Source organism: Pituophis catenifer, unplaced genomic scaffold (assembly GCF_029215685.1).
Source record: "Pituophis catenifer annectens isolate HBS135680 unplaced genomic scaffold, rPitCat1.0.hap2 SCAF_3, whole genome shotgun sequence".
In the NCBI taxonomy this organism is placed as follows: Eukaryota; Metazoa; Chordata; class Lepidosauria; order Squamata; family Colubridae; genus Pituophis; species Pituophis catenifer.
Window position 1 is genome coordinate 124,955,062 of NW_027256883.1, and position 20,727 is coordinate 124,975,788.

Consider the following 20,727-nt stretch of genomic DNA (forward strand, 5'->3'; position numbering starts at 1 on the left):
AAACTAAGTAAGATTTTAATGCTTCACTCAGCCTCCCCATCCCACTTATTAAACGTTTATGGAACATTCATAGTTGATAATACTTGCTAACATGTGGCAATAAAAATATTAGGATTTTAGCATACAGTTCAACAAAAATGCTCCTCTTCAGAGTCTTATTTAGACTGAACAGGAACATTATATCATTGTTCAGACCTCTCCAGAAACAAGTTTTCAGATTGATGAAAAGCAAAAAGAAATGTTTCTTTTCTATCTTTCTTCCCCCATCTTCTGGAAACATTCTTTACCTCTAATAAATTGTTAACCTTCATATTTGTACATCGCAAGAAACTCTTGCTTATGGAATTTTTTACATGTTTACAGGAAACTTCCCTTAGAGCAGGGGTGTCAAACTCGATTTCATTGAGGGTCACATCAGAGTTGTGTTTGACCTTGGGGGCCAGAGTGGGCGTGGCCTGGCTGGGCATGGCCAGCTTGCTGTCATTCGAGTCCGGGGAATCTGGTGGCTTGAGCGCTCTGCCAGTGAAAACGTGCTCCTGAGCTCCATTTCGGGCTCCATGACAGCCTCCTGCAGCCCTATGCCATCAAAAACAGTGCGTGTGTGCCCTCCCTGAGCTGTTTTTGCTGGCAGTGGTAAGAGACTGTCATGGCCAAAAATGGAGTGCGGCCCTCCCAAGCTCCGTTTTCACTGGCAGAGGCACAGTGGGCTGGTCCTTCCCTGTTTCCAGGGCATCCCTGCGGGCTACAGAACTAAGCACCCTGCGGACTGAATGTGGCCCACAGGCCTTGAGTTTGACATCCCTGCCTTAGAGCAATAAGGACGATTAAAAAATATATATAATAACGATTTGCTCTGTAGAACCTTTGAAAGCCAAATAAAATATCACATTGAAGTATTTTGCACATTAATCTAACATTAAAAACTGGCAAATAGAACAAGAATTTAGAATGTGAATGCATGCGTAACGTACTTTGAACACGATTAAGTAAAAAACTTAGCAGAATCTGCTGTGAAATTATTTCATGTTGAATTTTTAGCATGGACGCCGATGGGACAATGTCAGTGGACTGGAATGAATGGCGGGATCATTTTCTCTTTAATCCTGCTACAGACATTCAAGGAATCATCCGTTATTGGAAACATTCCACAGTGAGTATGGTTTCCATTTTTATCTCAGTCCTGATCTGGACTATATCTAAATATCTTGTGCATTAGCTTATTCAATGATTATCCTTGGCAGCTGTTTTTTTTTAAATTAAAACTGAAATTCTTGACAATCTTTAGCTAGCTAAACAAACTGTTGCTCCGAAATTGATGGAAAACCTTGCTCTTTGCCTCTTTTTAAAAATAAAATACCCCACTTTAAATGTTGATTTAAATGGAAAACCAGTTTGGAATAGTGGTTTAAGATCCCAGGCTAAAACCTGGGAGACCATGAGTTCTAGGCCTGTCTTAATCACGGCCAGCTGGATAAATTTGGGTCAATCACTTTCTCTTAGACCTAGGAAGATGGCAATGTCAAACAGTTTACAAAAAGTTGCCAAGAAAACTGCAGGGACTTTTCAAGGGTAGTCACCAGAATAATAACTTGAATCCCCTCCCCAATTTAAAAAGAAAACTTTTAACAGACACACTATTTTTGCAGATTGTAGGTAGATCTCCTTCATTTTATCTTTTAGCAGACCTCATGCTTGAAAAAAAAAAACTGCAATTCTTGAAGTCCTGATAAATTGAAAATGCTGCTTAAAAGTTTGTGGTTATTATAATCACTAATTAAATATAAACAGTTCAGCCGGCATAATGGAATAATTTGGAGTTAGACAAAATAGATAAGACAGTGGAGTCATTCTGCTTCTTAATGGTTTTTTAGCTGAACAGCTGATAGCCATGCAAGGGTGCAGGTGTAGTTATAAACAACAGATTTTGTAGTAGATGTTATGAACTAAACCTATTTCTGCTCTGCAGCCTGCAGGAATGATAAATATTTGTAAGAGATTCCTGAAAAGTAAATATACCTCTCCATTCTTGAATGTAAGAGTTGATTTCCAGAATAAAATTCACAAGTTAAAAAAAAAATTCTATTCAGCTTCATTTCATTCAGAACAAAGTGCTATTGATTTTTTTTCTTTCTTTCTAGAGTTAGAATGATTGCTTTGACATCCATTTGCACCTTGACTGGGAAAGGCATCTAAAATGTGGATGAAATCTGAAGCAGGGAGAGGATTGACAACTAAAATTGATAGACGCAGCCATTTGTTCAGCAAACTGTTCGAAGTTACGACAGTACTGAACCACTCATGGTTATGGCTAGTCCTTAGAATTCTGGCTGTCCCAGCACGCCTATAGTCACGTGATTGTGATCTGCATGCTTGGCATCTGGTTCACTCTTATGACCAGTTGCAGCATCTCACAATTATGTGATTGTCATTGGCCACCTTTCTGCCAGCTTCCCCAGAAGCTCAGTGGGAAAGCTGGGAGGGAAGGTCATTGGGGTAAGTTTCCCCTACCCATGCAATCTACCTCATTTAGCGACAGAAATTCTGGTCCCAATTGTCGCTGTAATTTGAGGACTGCCTGTATTTAAATTAAATGGTTCAAATAGTTAAGTACAGTTTATATACATCCATATTTTTTGGAGTATCAGACGCACCTTTTCCCCCCCTAAAAGGGGGTGAAAATTTAGGTGCATCTTATACACCGAATGTAGCCCCACCCACCCACTGGCCCCCACCCTTTGGCTTCTGCCTCGCAGCAGTTACCTCCTTGTAGCAAGCAGCAAGCTCATTTCAGCTTCAGCACACCCTAATTAGCACAAGTTGATTGGATCGGCCTCCCGACTCTCAGCTGTTTTGCGCAGGCCTCTGCTGCTTGCTTGCAAGGAAGTAAATTGCTGGAGCAGATTTTTTTTTTCGTGTGCTAATCAAGCTATGCTGAAAATGAAAGTAAAGCAGGCTGTTTGCTGTTTGCCGCAATGAAGCAAAATTGCTGGTAGGCAGAGGCAGATTTCTTTTTCTTGTTTTCCTCACCAAAAAAGGTAGATGCATCTTATAGTCCGGTGTGTCTTATACTCTGAAAAATATGTTATATTTTTAAATGATACATGTCAATCATTATTGCTTCAGTTTACCTTTCGTGCAGACCTGCTGAATGAAATAATGAAAATCCCAAAGGTGCTTTTTCAAGAGGCAACTGGCTTTCTGGTCCAGACTTTCCAGAAAGTCCAGTTGCCTCTTGAAATAGCACCTTTGGGACAACCATGACCTGGATGACTGAGAATCTCTGTAGACATTCAGAAATAATGAAAAAGACTCTTGCAGCAACCCCAGATAGTGAGATAGGCTGCATATAAGTTTAATAAATAAATAAGCAAACCCCTTGCCTTAATGGACTAATGGGAAAATGCCTGCCTGCTAAAGCCAAATGTCTGCTTAATTAAGGGTTTTTTGGTTAGTCCTAAACCAGTAACAATAGTTAAGAAAATCCCAGCAAATATTGCTCCCTGTTTATATCCAGCTTTCAACTTCACATTTCTTTCTAGCCCGCCTATCTCCCATTCTGTCCAGTGGGTTATTTCTATCACTTGCTGGAAAATTTTGTTTTGGGATACTGGGAGTTGGTATGATGTTAGTTTTATGGTTATTTTGTTTTATTGTATTTTTGTGAGCTGCCCAGAATCATTGTATATAAATAAGGTAGGTGGTCATATAATTCTAAATAAATAAATAAATAAATAAGAGATTGTGGATTCACATTTTAATATACAAATTTGCCAGTGTTGACTTTGAGTAAAAAATGCTCTCTAACCCTGAAGGTTTTTTGTTTAAAGATATATTAAAGAGTCATGTAAGTATCCCTTATGGTACTTCTTGCTTTGGTAACTTGAAGTTTTATATGAAAAATACATAATATTGACTGGAATTTTTTTTTAAAAAAAGTTAGGATGAAGTAATAAATCATTGACTTAATAATACTTTAAAAAGCTTAATCTTAGTCCTTTTTAAAATATTGGTGCAAAGATATTCTTTGTAATCATACAGTAAGATTTTCAGCCTTGCTCAGGGATGAAAAATGCTTTCCAAATCAGGGGTACCCTACCTCCAGTCCATGGACTAGCACCAATCCACAGCATGCCAGAAAATGGGCCACGCAGACAAGCAAAGCCCCATCCGTGGGATGCAGGCAGGATTCGAAACCACGCCCCTCCTGTTCACGGAAAAACCTTTCTCCATGGAACCGGTCCCTGGTGCCCAAAAGTTTGGGGCCACTGTCTGTTCTAGATGATGTCTTTATTACAGCCATATTCAAGTCAAAAAAATTAAATTATTTGTATATACGATAGTTTTTGAAATGATGGGTTTTAGAATGTATCATGTAGGCTTCTTTTCAATTTTAAGTTGAATATAATTGTGTTTCATCACGATCTCTTTGTTGAAATAAAGGCAGATTGAATTTAAGCCATTCATTCTCTTGCTTGCTCTTTCTTGTTCTCTCTTTTGCATTTTAACAGGTATTAGATATTGGAGATAGCTTAACTATTCCTGATGAATTCACTGAAGAAGAGAAGAAGACCGGTCAGTGGTGGAAACAGCTTTTGTCAGGTGCAGTTGCTGGTGCTGTGTCTCGAACAGGCACCGCACCCCTGGATCGTCTCAAAGTTATGATGCAGGTGGGCCTCTTACAGCAAAGCATCCAAGGTCCAACAAGCTTGTTTGGACATGTTAAAAGGTTTGGATGGAGGCAATGGGCTTGCAGCATTTACAAGAAGGGTGCTTGGTGCTCTCTGAGCTTCCTTGTTTTCTCACAGACGTTTATTACCCAAACTAGGTAACATCATCAGTTCTACTGAAACGTCTGCGAGAAAACAAGCAAGCTAAGAGAGCACCAAGGCCCCCTTGTGTCAACCCTGAGCTACAAATATTCTCCTTTATTAGAATGCACAAGAGTCGGTTGTCATATTTTATCAGAAATAGTTTGCTGCACAGATGGATAGACTTAGAATTGCTCTACTTTACATATTATCAAAATCCTGAGATTTGTCTGACATACTCAGAATTAGGGAATCAGAACCAATGGCATTGTTTTTAGTGTCAGGACTGAATGTAGCTCCTAGAATTATTGTACAAAAATCCATTCCATTTGCTCACCCAAGCTTTCTTAATTTCAACAATGATATTTAAGACTGGTGGTGGGGGGAAGGAAAATTATTTTGTGGCTGCTATTGTTGGTCAGAAACCCTCGTTATTATTCTATAATTCACTTAGACATTCTTAATAGATCAAGATTTTCTTTCAGCAACAAATGGCCATATGGCAGAAAGAGTGGTAGATTAAAAAGGTTTCTTAGCCAAATAAGACCAAGCAGTGCAGTTTGAGCCATTTAGCAAAACTGAGGTCCCAGTCCTCAGCTTACTTCTCTCCAGTAACCAAGCCTACTTTGGGTATTGAATTTTGGCTGCCTGAATAGTTGCCTGAGAGAGGAGCTGTAGAGAATTATGTGATAGAAGTAGTCCTCGACTTACAACAGTTCATTTAGAGACCGTTCGATGCTACAGTGGCACCGGAAAAAAAAACTTATGTCTGTTTTTCATACTTACGACCACTGCAGCATCCCCACAGTTACATGATCAAAATTCAGACGTTTGGCAACTGACTTATATTTATGACAGTTGCTGTGTCCCGGGGTCATTTGATCCCCTATTGCCACCTTCTGACTTGCAAAATCGACGTGAAAGCCAGAGTCACTGAACAACCATTCAGTTGCTAACTTGACAACTTCAGTGATTCACTTAATAACTGTGGCAACAAAGATCATAAAATGAGGCAAAATTCACTTAACCGTGTCTCATTTAGCAACAGAAATGTTTGGGCTCCGTTGTGGTCATAAGTCAAGGACTACCTATACAGAAGTTCCATGCTTAAGCACTTGGAGCTGCCATATTTATCCATATTTATTGTCAGTTTAGCCCAACAAAGAAATCGGTCAGTGGTGAAATGTAAAATTTGTTACTACCGGTTCTGTGGGCGTGGCTTGGTGGAGGGGGGTAATATGACTGAGTGGGCGTGGCCAACTTTTTTTTTTTTTTACTTTACTTTACTTTTAAAACCATTTTTTCTACAACCTCTTCGGCTGAAGAGGTTGTAGAAAAAATGCTTTTAAAAGCCTCTGACGATCCCAGCTGAGCCGCACGATCCTCAGAGGCTTTTTTTTTTACTTTTAAAAGCATTTTTCGGCCAAAGAGGTTGTAGAAAAAATGCTTTTAAAAATAAGAAAAAAACCTCTTGATTGCGCGGCTCACCTGGGCAATGGGGGTGGGGGCAGGGATTTTTGCTACCGGTTCTCCGAACCACCTGCCTCCATCGCTACTGGATTGGGCGATCCGGTCCAAACTGGGAGTATTTCACCCCTGAAATCACTATTGGAAGAGAGAGTTGAATAAAAATAAGAGGGTTAGATGTCAGCTCAGCTGTTGCTCTTTTTTTTTCATTTAACCTAAAGGAAGGAGAATCACACCATATTTCTGCATTTTTTTTATATATATAATTTTTATTAATATATTCTATACACTAATACATATTTCTGCATTTTTAATGGCTGAGGGGAGCCTTGACAAACAGGTTTTGTGTATCTGAACCTTCAGTTGTGTGTATCAGATGTCATGAGAACAGGCCCTATCTAGTGCATAATCTGCAATGGCCCCAATTCCTTTCTTGAAGGATTTGCTTACTTTATGCCTCTGTTGAAGCATGAAAGAGAGTTATGACTCACCAGGTTTTCTATATATGACAGTTAATTATGTTTTCTTTTCCTTGTAGGTTCATGGCTCAAAGGGGAAAATGAACATAGCTGGCGGCTTGAAGCAAATGGTGAAAGAAGGAGGGGTCCGTTCCCTTTGGAGGGGAAATGGTGTGAATGTTGTCAAAATCGCACCTGAAACAGCTATCAAGTTCTGGGCCTATGAACGGGTAAGATGTTAAAAAAATAGGAAAGTGTGATGAGATAAGCTCATTTATAGTCGAATTATAGCTCATGTTTGCTTCAAATGATCGAGGATACAGTACATATAAGATAAGCTCATTCGATTCTTCTGGTAGTCTTAGAAAACAGAGACCCAGTTTGGTGTATATTAGCGGTTAAGCCATTAGGCTAGAAACCACAAGACTGTAAGTTCTAGTCTCACCAGCTTGGTGACCTTAGGACAGTCACTCTCTCTCTCACCCTAGGAAGCAGGCAAGGGAAAATCACTTCTGAAAAACCTTGCCAAGAAAGCCGCAGAGAGTTGTCCAGGCAATCTCCAGGAATCAACATTGACTCAAAGGCACACACACAAATAGAGTCTCTGGAGTCTCTAGCTTGACAGAGAGAGCAAGCAATTACTTCAGAGATTTGAAGTTGTTCAGGGAAATACAGAAAACAAATCAGTATTGTATTTACCATATTTTTCGGACTATAAGATGCACCTAGATTTACAGGAGGAAAACAAGAAAAAAAAAGTTTTTGGCCTCCACGCATCACCTTTTCACTCTCTCTGGCTCCCAGAAGCATTCTGCAGTACTCCACACGTCCTGTTTTTTCCAAAGACGTGTCCATTTTCACCAAAAATGCGCCCATTTTTGACCTGCAGAGTGCTTCTGGGGGCCGGGCATGGTTCGGGAGCCCAAAAACGGCCCCGGTTTTGGTGAAAACAGGACATGCGGAGCACTGCTTTTGAGGGCCAGGGAGGGCAAAAATGTGACGCACGGAGGGTTCGGGGAGGCCAAAATCAGGCCCATATTTGGTCTATAAGACACATCAAAATGTTCACCCACTTTTAAAGAGGGAAAAAGTGCGTCTTATACTCTGAAAAATACGGTAAATGTTTTCCTTATAGAAATTCCCTATTTTTGTTGTTGTTTTGTTATATTGTGGCTCCCATATGTCTCCTTAGTTACATAAGAAGAGAAAGTGCACAAGCGTTTCAGTCTTTGTAACAGTTGAAATAGTTATATGCTGCTGAACTAGGCGGATCACAACACCTTGGAAAAAGTTTACCGCATTATAGTTGGACATTTGCAATTCTGTATTTGATACAGGCTGAGGGAACTGCAATACATCAAAACGATTCTCATCAAGTCTTCAACGGATGCACTTTGAAGCATCAGCCTTGCTATAGATGTATCGATCTTATTTATGCTTTTCCATTTTCCCCTTCTAAAGCAACTCTAAAATAGAAAAGGAGAAATTTCTTAAACTAGAAAATTATCCCGGTATATCCTGCAGGCACCAGTGCCAGTTGCAGCTACGTTTGGCTGCAAATATGTAGAGAATCCATATTTTCAGAACTTATCCTTAGACATAGAATTGTCTTTATTTCACCCTTCGTGAAGACATCTTCAAGCAGTAGTAGTAGTAGCAGCAGCAGTAGTTGTAGGCTACAGAACAATAGAATAACAGAGTTGGAGGTCTTCTCTAGTGTAATCTGCCTGCCCAAGCAGGAAACCCTATATCCATGATGGCGAACCTATGGCATGGGTGCCACAGGTGGCACGCGGAGCCATATCTGTGGGCACGTGAGCGTTGCCCTAGCTTAGCTCCAGCGTGCCGGCCAGCTGATTTTTAACCCTTTCGGGCCCACTAGAAGTCGGGAGACGAGCCGTTTCCGGCCTCCAGAGGGCCTTTTGGAGGATGGGGAAGGCTGTTTTCACCCTCCCCAGGCTCCAAGAAATCCTCTGGGGCCAGGGGAGGGTGAAAAACGAGCCTACCGGGCCCACCGTTAACCTTTTTTTCCGTCACGTGCGAAAAGCGGGGGTAGAGCGGGGAGGTCGCGTGCACATGCGTGGGGGTGCAGGGTGCGGGGGCATTGAATCATGGGTGTGGGCACGCATGCTTGCAACCCCCCATGCTCCTCATGTTTTTGGCACGCGATGGCAAAAAGGTTAGCCATCACTGCCTTATATCATTTCAAGAAAATGGTTGTCTAGTCTCTTCTTAAAAACTTCCAGTGTTGAAGCATTCACAACTTCTGGAGGCAAGTTGTTCCACTGATTAATTGTTCTAACTGTCAGGAAATTTCTCCTTAGTTCTAGGTTGCTTCTCTCCTTGATTAGTTTCCATCCATTGCTTCTTCTCCTGCTTTGGAAAATAGATTGACCCTCTCTTCCTTGTGGCAGCCCCTTAGGAATTAGAACATCATTATGGGCAATGACTAGAAAATACTCAAATTAATAATAAAACAGAAAAACACCATGAAGTCAATAAACAAATAATAAAAGCAAACTTAATAAAAACAAAACTAAAGTAAAGCAGCCAACTCTGTACAAATTATATGAGTGATAAAATTTATATCTCAATGCTACAAAAAGTTACCTTTGTTTCTGAGAGCTAGAGGGGAATGATATCCAAGGGATAGGAGTTCAGCAATGGTGGAGCAGATGAGGGAAAACTTTGCTACATATCCTTTGTTTGGTCCATCGTTAATGTCATAATGGGAATTACACTCATTCAGTTTTGACCATGAAAGCCTAACCCCACCATGAGCATTTACAGTATATCAATATTGGATGTGTGAATAGAGTAACTATATTAGGTAGCCTTGAACTGATTATACGGTGCAAGAACCTAATACTGACTAAATTATTTGCTTCAACATACACACATACGTTTGTGTCCTACCAGGGCAGAATCATTATTAGTAATTTTGGAGGTCTAGAATTAATGTGCTTTTTTTTGTATCTTGTTACTACTTAGTATAAGAAAATGTTTGTTAACGAAGAAGGAAAAATAGGAACTATTGAACGATTTATATCTGGTTCTATGGCTGGAGCAACTGCACAGACTTCTATTTATCCCATGGAGGTAGGTATTGGATAATACAATATTTTTTTAAATAATGCCCTATTTTATCCATCCATCCATCCTCCCTCCCTCCCTCCCTCCCCTGTCTGTCAACATGGTAATCTGATATTAAACTATATTTACTCCAAAATCATTTAAGTTAAGGAGAATTCCATTTTAAAGCTGCTTTGGGAAGGTCATAAATCAAGCACATATTGTGCATGTGCAGAGGACCAAGTTAAAATCTCTTTTCTAGTTCCATTTAAAACAGGGGTTCTCAACTTTTTCTATATCCCGCACCCCTAGAACACTTCTGATATATTCTTGCACCCCTTACAAAAATAAATAATTATATGCATATAATTTGCATATAATTATGCATATACACTATAATTTTGAAACTTCTGAACCCAAGTTTTTGCACCCTCTGGAATATTGTCTCGCACTCCAAGTTGGGAACCCCTGATTTAAAACATCAAAATCTCAGGTGTCTTTATCTGTTGTGCAATGATTTAAGGCCACAATGGAATTATTAAGATACTCCACCTGAATTAGAGTTGCCCACAAAAACTCATCTTCACTAAGAACCATGGCCTGCATATTTAAAAGATCTAAACTAATTTGCATCTCCCAAATTGTGCACAAAAACTATGCGCCAGCTATTTCTACAGATTAATATACATTTTTTATTTAAAAAATTACAGTGATGGGGATATCAGCCAGAATGAACTGATATGAAAGAAAATGATCTAGCTTTAGACTGATCTGTATATCCTTAATATTGTTTGGTCCATATATTTGTTCTTAAATGCCTTTTTTCATACATTAACTCTCACATCTGTAAATGTGACTGATACTCTGGGTCTGTGTTAAAGACTACCGTATTTTTCGGAGTATAAGACACACCTTTTTCCCTCCTAAAAGGGGATGAAAATTAAGGTGCGTCTTATATACCGAATGTAGCCCCGCCCACCCACTGGCCCCCACCCTTTGGCCTCTGCCTCGCAGCAGTTACCTCCTTGCAGGCAAACAGCAAGAAAAAACAGCTCCTTTCAGCTTCAGCACAGCCTAATTAGCACAAGTTGATTGGATCGGCCTCCCGACTCTCAGCTGTTTTGCACAGGGCTCTGCTGCTTGCTGCAAAGAGGTAAATTGCTGGAACAGATTTTTTTTTCCTTGTCAAGCTGTGTTGAAAACGAAAATGAAAGTAAAGCTGTTTGCTGCAATGAGGCAAAATTGCTCAGATGCAGAGGCAGATTTCTTTTTCTTCTTTTCCTTACCAAAAAAGGTAGATGCATCTTATACTCCGGTGAGTCTTATACTCCGAAAAATACGGTAAGTTGTGATATAATATTTAATGGTATTCTTTTCTGAATGACTTCTACTCAATGTTAATTTTTTAGGTATTAAAAACGAGACTGGCAGTGGGTAAAACAGGACAATATTCTGGGATGTTTGACTGTGCTAAGAAGATTTTAAAAACGGAAGGGGTGAAAGCCTTTTACAAAGGTTATATTCCTAATATTTTGGGAATAATTCCATATGCTGGCATCGATCTGGCTATTTATGAGGTGAGTTGGTGTATTCCATAATAATGCAATGAAAAAAAAATAAGCTTTTTGTGGATAAAGAATTTGATTCAACTTGGAACGGAGACTCAACATTTCTGTTCTTTTGATGCCACTGGTCACAAAATTATACCAATATATATGGTCAGATCAGTTTTCATGATTTTCCCTTAAACATTAAGGTAGGTAATATATTTAGGAAAACTGTAAGCTTATATGATAATTCTGAAGCTTTTTTACTTATTTGTGAAGATGTTAAATCTTGATAGTTTAGTCAAATCTTACCTTCCATTACTAAAACTAGTATAGAACACAATTTTAGGAGATGCCTCAGGAGCATGTGTGACACAGTTGTTACAGAAACTGCACTGGCTGTTACTTTGCTTCTGGGTCTCATTCAAGGTGTTTGGTCATTATCTTTGAAGCCCTTTGTGGCATGGGTCCAGAGTATCTGAGGAACCATCTCATTCCAATGGGACTAATCTGCTCCACTTGTTCCACTGGAAAGTATCTACTCTAGACCCCATCAAGCAAAGAATTTCAACTGGTGAGGTCCAGAAAAATAGCTTTTTCTGCTATGGCTCACGCCTTCTGGAATATTCTTCCATCAAAGGTGAGGTCCACTGTCACACACCTGGCTTTCCAGAATAGCCTGAAAATGTGGCTCTGCCACTTGGCCTGAGACACCGACAGGGACCCACTGTTAGCCCCAGTCCTGTGACGGTACTTGGGGCCGCCATTCGTGTGGGGATCACCATTCCGCTGCCGCACACTTTCACCGACAACCCTTCCTGTGTGCCTGCTCTCCTGGGTCGTCAGCCCCGAGGCATGCCTCTCACTTCGACAACCCAGCCGCATGCTAGATGACATCAGAGTCATGCACTGAAGCAGCTCATCAACCTTTATCACTTTAAGGAAAGACGGAGCAGCACGGAACAACTGAAGTGGCTTGTGATGGATTGGGGAGGGAAAAGGAGGATACGGGTTAATGGGATAATTGAGTGATTGCGCTGGGGTTGAGCTGTGTGCTGCTTAAAAAGGTGATGGGGAGCACGGAGCGTCAGCTCCAACAAAGATTCCTTTCTGTAACACTTTAAGGTGGTCAGTTAGTACTGATATCAGGATAAACAAACTTGGTTACTGCTTTTGCGTGCTGAGGTTTATTTTTCCAGTCTTTACGGAACCTGACACCCACTATATTGGGGATGGCTGACAGGTTAGAGAAGATTCTCACCCCCAAGCCACTCATCATCTTAATTTTTAACGTTTAACTTCTCTATTTAATTTTAATTGGGGTTTTTTTTTGTTAGTACTTTTCAACTTTTTATTATATTCTAAGCTGCCCAGAGTTGCTGCATCGGTGAGGTGGACGACATAAATTTAATAAATAAATAATCATTTTATGCTAGAATGGCTACTCCTTTAAGATGTTAAGGTTTCATTAGTGTGGACACTAATTATCTTTTTAAATTCTCATATTCTGCTAAGCCACTTTTAACCATGATTCATTGATCAAACCATAATAGCTTGCATTACACATTGGGCTAAAACAAAATGTAGCTTAGGACACTAAACCAAATCAATAAGCTGTATTATAACTTGTACTGCCCTCTGAGGAAATTGGAGGAAAGGAGATATATTAATGAAATAATGATGAATGATAATAGGAACATGGTTTCTTCCCTACATAATTTACGCTGTAATAGCTTAATGAGTACTTAACAGACCAATCACAAAATGAATCCTTGTATGCTGCAGTTAAACATGACTATCTATGAGACGATTCAATTTTGGGTTTATAGGAATACAGATTGTGACTTATGGCCACAATCGAGACTGACATTTTCATCATAAGTTGGTGCGGTTGTAAAAAGAGATGTTACATGACTGCACCAACGTATGATGACAATCCCAGCTCTTCCTATTGCAGACGTTAACTGAGAATCATGTGTTAATCAAGTACTCATCCCAAGCCAAGCCATTCTGGATTTGATCCTTCCCAGCCCTCAGCCTCAGTAAGTAAGAAATTGCATCCATTTACCTCCACCCACTTGCCTGTCTACCCAGCTCTGTCCTTTGGGACACCTTGCACCCTGCCTTGCATGGTATTGTGGTTGCTGGCGACCACCTGGGAAACCTCAGTAAGCATCAGCAAGTATTCAGTTGTTAATCTGACATTTCTCCTGAGCTCCATGCCACTCCCCAGGCCACCCTAGTAAGCAAATGGGCAAGTATTCCTTTGCTCTCCAACAAGCACTAGCAAGCATTCATTCACCCAGTGTGGTGGAATCAACAGCTGAAAGGAAGAACTCCCTGCTGGTGGGGGAGTTCAGAGACATGCCAGTCTGTACTCGAGATTCCCATATGAGGGAATTGACTTAGGTCGATATCTGACTTTCCTGGGGGAAAGCAGGGAATTTGGTGAGCTTCTAATGCAGGGGTCCTCAACCCCCAGGCATGGGCCACTATTGAGCTGTAGCCTATTTGGAATTGGGCTGCGTGAGTGGCTGGCCGGAGTGTGCATGTGGAGCTCAACTTGTGCGAGTGGTGGGCTGGCAGGCACTCGCGAACATGTGCCAGTCCGCCATTCGCAACAGCCCATCACTCACGCAAGGGCACGCATGCACACCAGTCCGCTGCTCATGCAACCCAGTTCCTCCCCCGCCCAGCTGGGCCACCAAGCCACAAAGGTTGGGGACAGCTGTTCTAGTGTACAATGGAATCAACAATAAAGGAACCTCTTGATCTGAGTTCTTGTGCTGCTTCGATTGGTTTTCACCTGACACTCAGCTGCCTACTTCTCTCCTACTTCCTTGCACCAAACTTTCATCTTTTGCACCCAGCTCCTTGCTGCCTTTGCTGTCTCCTTTTCAGATCCAGCTTCTCTGGCACATGTTTCTTACACATGGCTAAAGCTGCATTTTCTGAAGATAGCGCATCTTTAGCCCCTTTGGAAATGGCTCCCCCTCCCCCATTTCCCAAAAGGCTAAAGCTGCATTGACTTTGGAAAGTAATGTCAGTAGTTCTGATCCTGACTGACTCAAGGTTGATTCAGCCTTCCATCCTTCTGAGGTCAGTAAAATGAGGACCCAGATTGTTGGGGTCAATATACTGACTCTGTAAACCACTTAAGAGAGAGCTGTATATACTGTAAGTCTAAGTGATGTTTCTATTGCTAATCCATTGTATTATTTTTTTAAAATCCTTGTTTGATATAAAAGAACAAAGCACTATAATTAAAATAAATCCTTCTGGATTCAGGGCATAAGAGAAAAATATTTGTGTGAATGGAAGAGAGAAATTCAGAAAAGTGTTGAATGTTTAACGTACCTCAGATTAACGTTTTATTATTACATCTGAACAGTTAACACAGCTGTCTTTTTGAATTTCATGCTTTTTACCTAGCTTCACAGCTGCTTTAGTTTGTCTTTTCTGCTAATGGCTGCAGGTTATTAATCTTCATGTAGTTAAGCATGTTTCATGCTGAAATAATTTTCCACCTCTACTATGCAGCATATGCTACCTGTCAGCCATTTATTGTGTTCCTTGCAATTAGCTGAGGTGATGTTTCTGGTTCTGTAATGCTCCACTTAAACCTAGTTCGTTTCCATTCTATATGAACAGTTCTTTTTTGTTTTTTTTTACAAATGATAGTTATCATGTGCTTTAACTTTGTAACGCAATTCAATTTCTTAACAAACTTCATTTTTACACCAGCCAACACTTGGCATTTGCATAGATTATATATCCAAGGCTTTTATTCAGAGACGATAGTTTGAAGGAGGACTCATGGGTAGTCATGATTATGCAAAGCCCACTTTCATTTTGGGGCAAATAGATTTTGTAAACAACAACAGCTTTCTGACATTTAATTAGGCCCAGCCATGGAGGTGCTGGAAGGAGTTAAACTTGTTTATGAAAGAGGAAGACAGATGAGTGTGCTGATAGGAATTATGGTAGCGTTCTTGTAGTGAAGTGCTAGTCAAGAGGCACACTTAAAACCCCTTCCATTCCTATTTGCAGGTTTTTGTAATATATTGATTTAAAGTGCCTGAACACTTCAGAACACTTTGGGAAAAATAAATATGTAAGTAATAAGAATGTAAATCATTGGAAGTGAACTTTTTCAAATTACTTTCTGTTCTCTCCTAAGACCGTCATCTCCCCATCATGTCGTCAGTCCTGGAGTATGGCAGAAGCCAGGGGGAGAAATAAATCCAGTCCTTATTACAACATAGCTAGTCCCACTGTAGCCAAGGGAAAGTTGTTTATCTCTCCCAAACAGAGTCTCCTGTCCATCCAAGCCACTTAAAGCAGAAGTGAAAAGAAGAACGTATTCAGTAAGACCTTGGCTTACGAGGCATATGGGCCTGGCTTTCTTCCCCATCCCTGCCCACTAACCTTCCTCAACTTGGCATACTCCAAAACTGAAAGTAGAGAATGTCTACAATGGCTGGGAACCTGCAGTATCAAAATAACTGAAGAATGCAGTTTCTCTAAGTATCTTTCACTGAGCATCATTATATGCTATGAACAACTTGCAGATGAGTTGTGAGATTTTATAAAATAATTCAGTCTTGCATTCAGTTCTCCAGACAACCTGATCAGCCATGTGGCCTTTTCACAATACCAGTTACTAGACATGCCCATCTCAGGGTACCCTTTTGGACTGTTTGGTTCCTCAACAAAGATTTCCTGGCCCTGCTACTGTTGTTGAGTTGTGTTCTCAGCTGGTGGCTGGAAGTGGAAGCTGAAATCCTGAGTTTCCCCAGGTTCTCCTGCTTCAAGCCAACCTGAGGTGGTGTCCTCCAGTTATAATTCCAACAGATATGTCACCTTACCAGAGAGACACTGACAATGGGGACAAGAAGATCAGAACTCTGCTTGTAGAATTAAATGTTTCTGCACTGCAGCCCAGACCCAAATTATCCTTATAAACTACATTACGATATAGTGGCCATATTGTCAGTCAGTTGTTTTCTGTATTACATGAGCAATTGGTTGTGAGTAAACCATACAAGGTCAAATACAGAATGTCTATGGAGATTCTGAGTGATCCAGGGCAGGATTGTCCCAAAAGATGCTTTTTCAAAAGGCAACTGGACTTTGTTTTTCCTTGAAGACGTTTCGCTTCTCATCCAAGAAGCTTCTTCAGTTCTGAAGTTCAGAAGTGAAGAAACTTCCAGGATGAGAAGTGAAACGTCTTCAAGGGAAAACAAAGTCCAGTTGCCTTTTGAAAAAGCACCTTTGGGACAAGTAGGGAGAATATTAAACTGATGTAGAGATTTCTTTTAATAAGCCTCATCCCAGACACTGATGAAATATACCATATAAGTAGTCCTAGACTTACAATAGTTCATTTAGTGACCATTCAAAGTTACAACATCATTGAAAAAAGGGACTTATGACCATTTTTCATATTTACAACCATTGCAACATCCCCATGGTCATGTGATCAAAATTCAGATGCTTGACAATTGACTCATTTTTATGATGGGTGCAGTCTCCCAGGATCATGGGATCACCTTTTGCGACCTTCTGACAAGCAAAATCAATAGGGAAGCCACTTAGCAACCATGTTACTAACTTAAAAACTGCAGTGATTCACTTAAAAATTGTGGCACAAAAGGTCATAAAATGGGTTAAAACTCACTTAACAAACATCTCATTTAGCAACAGAAATGTTGGGCTCAGTTGAGGTCGTAAGACAAGGACTACCTGTATATGCAAACTCATAAATTCCATTCAGGTGCCATTATGATTTTAAATGTATTAAAATGTATGTAAAGATAACACATTCAGTTTAAGGGTGAAATAAAATGCATTACTGAATGTTTTTTTCTGTGTTATTTTCTGTTATTTTTAAAGAGATAGTCATGGGTTCTGCAGTATTGAAGAGTCTGAAACACTTCTCTAATTTCAGTCTTTTTTTCAAGTCATCACAGTGATTTTTCTAAGACTTGTTGGGCAGATAATTGAAAACTGAGGATGAGGCTCCTATGGCAGTTCGAAATTAGAAGCTAGCACTTTTCATACTGATTATGTTTGTGGAAAAAAAGATGGAGAATTAGTATAATGAACTATAACAAAGACAGTTGTCAGCTGGAAGTTGCTATTTCATTTTCATCGTAACCTCCTTAGGCAGCCCTTGAGCTGCAATATAATACAGAAGAAGTGTTTAGCATAATACATATGTGAACCAGCTGATGAATGTCACTCAGTGTCCAAGTTTATAAGGGTACTTGAGAGATGAAGGGAAAACAAGCATTTGTCTCAAATGGAAAAAAAAGTGGAAGAAATCACTTTCAAAATATGTGATCAGTATTTTAGTTTGTTCAACATGTTTTCGAAGGCTCCAACACTTATCCCATTTTCACAAGGTCATAAAAATGTAGCCTCATCCTTTAATAGTTTAAAATGATATATGAACTAACAAGATCAATATGTTCCTGACAGGCATTGAAGAAGATGTGGTTAGAGAAATATGCCACAGATTCTGCCAACCCTGGTATATTAGTATTGCTTGGATGTGGTACTTTATCCAGTACTTGTGGCCAGTTAGCCAGTTATCCACTTGCCCTTATCCGAACTCGAATGCAAGCTCAAGGTGAGTGTTACTCTGCCTATGTAGAAGAGATAACTTGATAGATGAATATTTAAAGCTACCATTGATCATTAAGAGTTTGGCTACCTTTCCCTTGTTTTCTTCTGGAATTTACGTATCTAGCCTCCAGCCATCAGTGATCACCTTTTTTGTTAAAATTGCATTAGCCTTTAAAGTCTGCCCAATATCTTGATTCCCGTGAGTGAAAATGAGGTGGCAAACCTTTGTAGGAAGTGAACCTCTTGGGATTAACAGTGGTAGACTAAGATCTACCCCCGAGAACAGGTAACCATTGTAGAAAAATAACATTTTGGGAGAATCCCAAAGGTGCTTTTCAAATAGCAAAGAGATTTCCTTTGTTTCGCTTGAAGACGTTTCTCATCCAAGAAGCTTCTTCAGTTCTCAGAAGCGGAACATCTTCAAGGAAAACAAAGAAAGTCTAGTTGCCTTTTGAAAAAAACACCTTTAGAACAATTATAACCTGGATTACTGAGAATCTCCATAGACATTTTGGGAGAACACACGTTAACTCATAATGCTCTCTAATACATAGATTTCTTTCAACAAACACTTTATTTACATGGAGACAGATCTGATAATGGGAGAGTTCATCTAAAGTGATGGAGTTGAAGAGACACAGGTTTTCTACTTCTGTCAAAATTAGATCTTTGCCAAATTGGTATCAGTAATGATGAAAAATTTTGCTGACTTGCAGAAGCCTGGTCAGGATAGAAGACTATTCTAGACAAGACTTTGTTCTACCCTTTTTTAACCCATAAGACCCACTTTTGCTTTGTAACTTTTTTGGGGAACAAATAATATGTGACTATTACAGGAGATAAGACATTTTTGAACCTATTCTTTTCTGTTTTGGAGGAGGCAAAGGGACAACATTTTAAATGTTACAGAAGCTTAAGATATCCATTTCATCACATTCCCTCATGCAAAACAAAAGAGTCTGAATATTCTAGTCCCAGCCATTTTGCAGGAACTTTGGGATTATAAATGATGTACACAAAAGATCCTGCATGGAGACTATAGGGCTGACTAGAACACAGATACAGGAGAAATATGTTTGTGGGTATGCATGCAAAAGTTACTGTTTTGTAGACATAATACAGAGGGAAATAATGTATTTCCTGGAAGGGAAGCACAACTAAGTATGTATGTCAGATTTCTTCTATTAAGATGGCTGAATAATATATCTTTTTTTTTCCTTTTTAATTTTCTGTAGCAATGGTAGAAAGTGGCCCTCAGCTAAACATGGTTGGCCTTTTCCAAAAAATTATTGCCAAAGAAGGACTCCTTGGACTATACAGAGGCATAGCCCCAAACTTCATGAAGGTCCTTCCTGCTGTCAGCATCAGTTACGTGGTATATGAAAAGATGAAGGAAAACTTGGAAATAGCATAAAAGAAAGAGATACATGAAGACTCTCAAGGAATATTAACTCAGATGAAATCCTCTTGGAGGCTAAATTAATGTTTACAGTTAGCTACAGTTCCTCTATGCAAAAATTCTGCAAGTCTTAACTTTATGAAGTCTTGATGGAGTAAAAAAGAATGTATTTTCTGAAAACAGCTAGATGATGAGAAAATTGTCAAATATTTCATTGCTCGTGTAGCTGCTTGTTGGAAAAGTTTGAGGATGTCATAATTATTTCCCCAACTTATATATTATTGGGTTAAAGCTATACAAGCACTCTTATGACAATTTGCATTTGATTGTCCAGTGGGAAATTTATAAGCATTCTGAACACCCAATATTATTTTACAGGCATCTTTTGCAATATGGTAATAATTTTATTCTTTTTTTGTTAAGCTTCTTTTATGAACAACAACAAAAAAAACCCTCAGAAAATTGATTCAGAAAGTCATAAAATGTTGCATTGATACATTTATTTGTTCAATTCCCCTTATAACAAATTAACAGAAAGCGCTTGAAATGAAATGAATGTATTTGCACATTTATTAGTCATTTATATAGAACATGCCTAGGTGGGATCTGGTTTTCCAAACATTAAAAATTGATGAGGATAGGAACCAATCTAGACACATGTGGAACTGACATTAATCAAAGTGAAAGTTATTGCTATTTACAAAAGATTATAATAATACAGTTTGTGTACTTATTCAACATCCTATTCTTAATTTATATGAATGGAAGTAATCAAGGCATATTTTTAATATTCATATCCTTCAGACAATTATCTAATTTGTTAAAAAGTTTAAAAATTTCTTAAATTTCTTCTTTTTGCATCCTCCCATCTTCCACAGTTGCTTATCAAATGCTATGCTTTTCAATGCTAATGAGTTCCTTAGCTGGGCTTGCTTTCTCTTCCAAGAGAGAAAATTCTTATGTTTTCTTTTACTACCCAAAGGAAGGAAAAAGAATATTCTTACATTTTCCTTCTAACTTAAATCCCTTTCTCTCACTGACACCTGAATCAACTTTTCTTCTCTGCAGTGATACTTAATCCAGGTCTCCCTGTTACATGGTTTTCTTTTCTAATTCTGATTTGATTCCTTTTCAGATAGCCTCTCCTCCTAGCTGCTTCTCTTGCAGTTCTCAATTCATGGAAGATGTTCCCTCCATAGTTCTCCTCTACTTTGGAGCTTTGGATCCAACTATTCCTTTTAGGCTCTCTGCTTGTTCACTCTCCTTTCTCACTGTCAGCATATCCAGACCACGAAAGAACTAGATATCCCATTACCCATCTTTAAGTTTGCCTTGTCTGCAAAAAA

The 20,727-nt window shown here is 39.4% G+C and overlaps 1 protein-coding gene across 1 annotated transcript in view; it reads left to right on the forward strand.

Moving 5' to 3' along the window:
- The window catches only part of SLC25A24 (solute carrier family 25 member 24), a 33,911-nt gene extending 14,395 nt beyond the window's left edge, over positions 1 to 19,516 (forward strand). The window contains exons 4-10 of the mRNA XM_070939335.1: positions 1,039 to 1,150; positions 4,509 to 4,667; positions 6,814 to 6,963; positions 9,725 to 9,832; positions 11,215 to 11,382; positions 17,836 to 17,986; positions 19,218 to 19,516. Of these exons, the coding sequence (XP_070795436.1) occupies positions 1,039 to 1,150; positions 4,509 to 4,667; positions 6,814 to 6,963; positions 9,725 to 9,832; positions 11,215 to 11,382; positions 17,836 to 17,986; positions 19,218 to 19,396 (1,027 nt within the window). The 3' untranslated portion in view covers positions 19,397 to 19,516. The remainder of the gene's footprint in view (positions 1 to 1,038; positions 1,151 to 4,508; positions 4,668 to 6,813; positions 6,964 to 9,724; positions 9,833 to 11,214; positions 11,383 to 17,835; positions 17,987 to 19,217) is intronic.
- Positions 19,517 to 20,727: the final 1,211 nt, after the last annotated feature.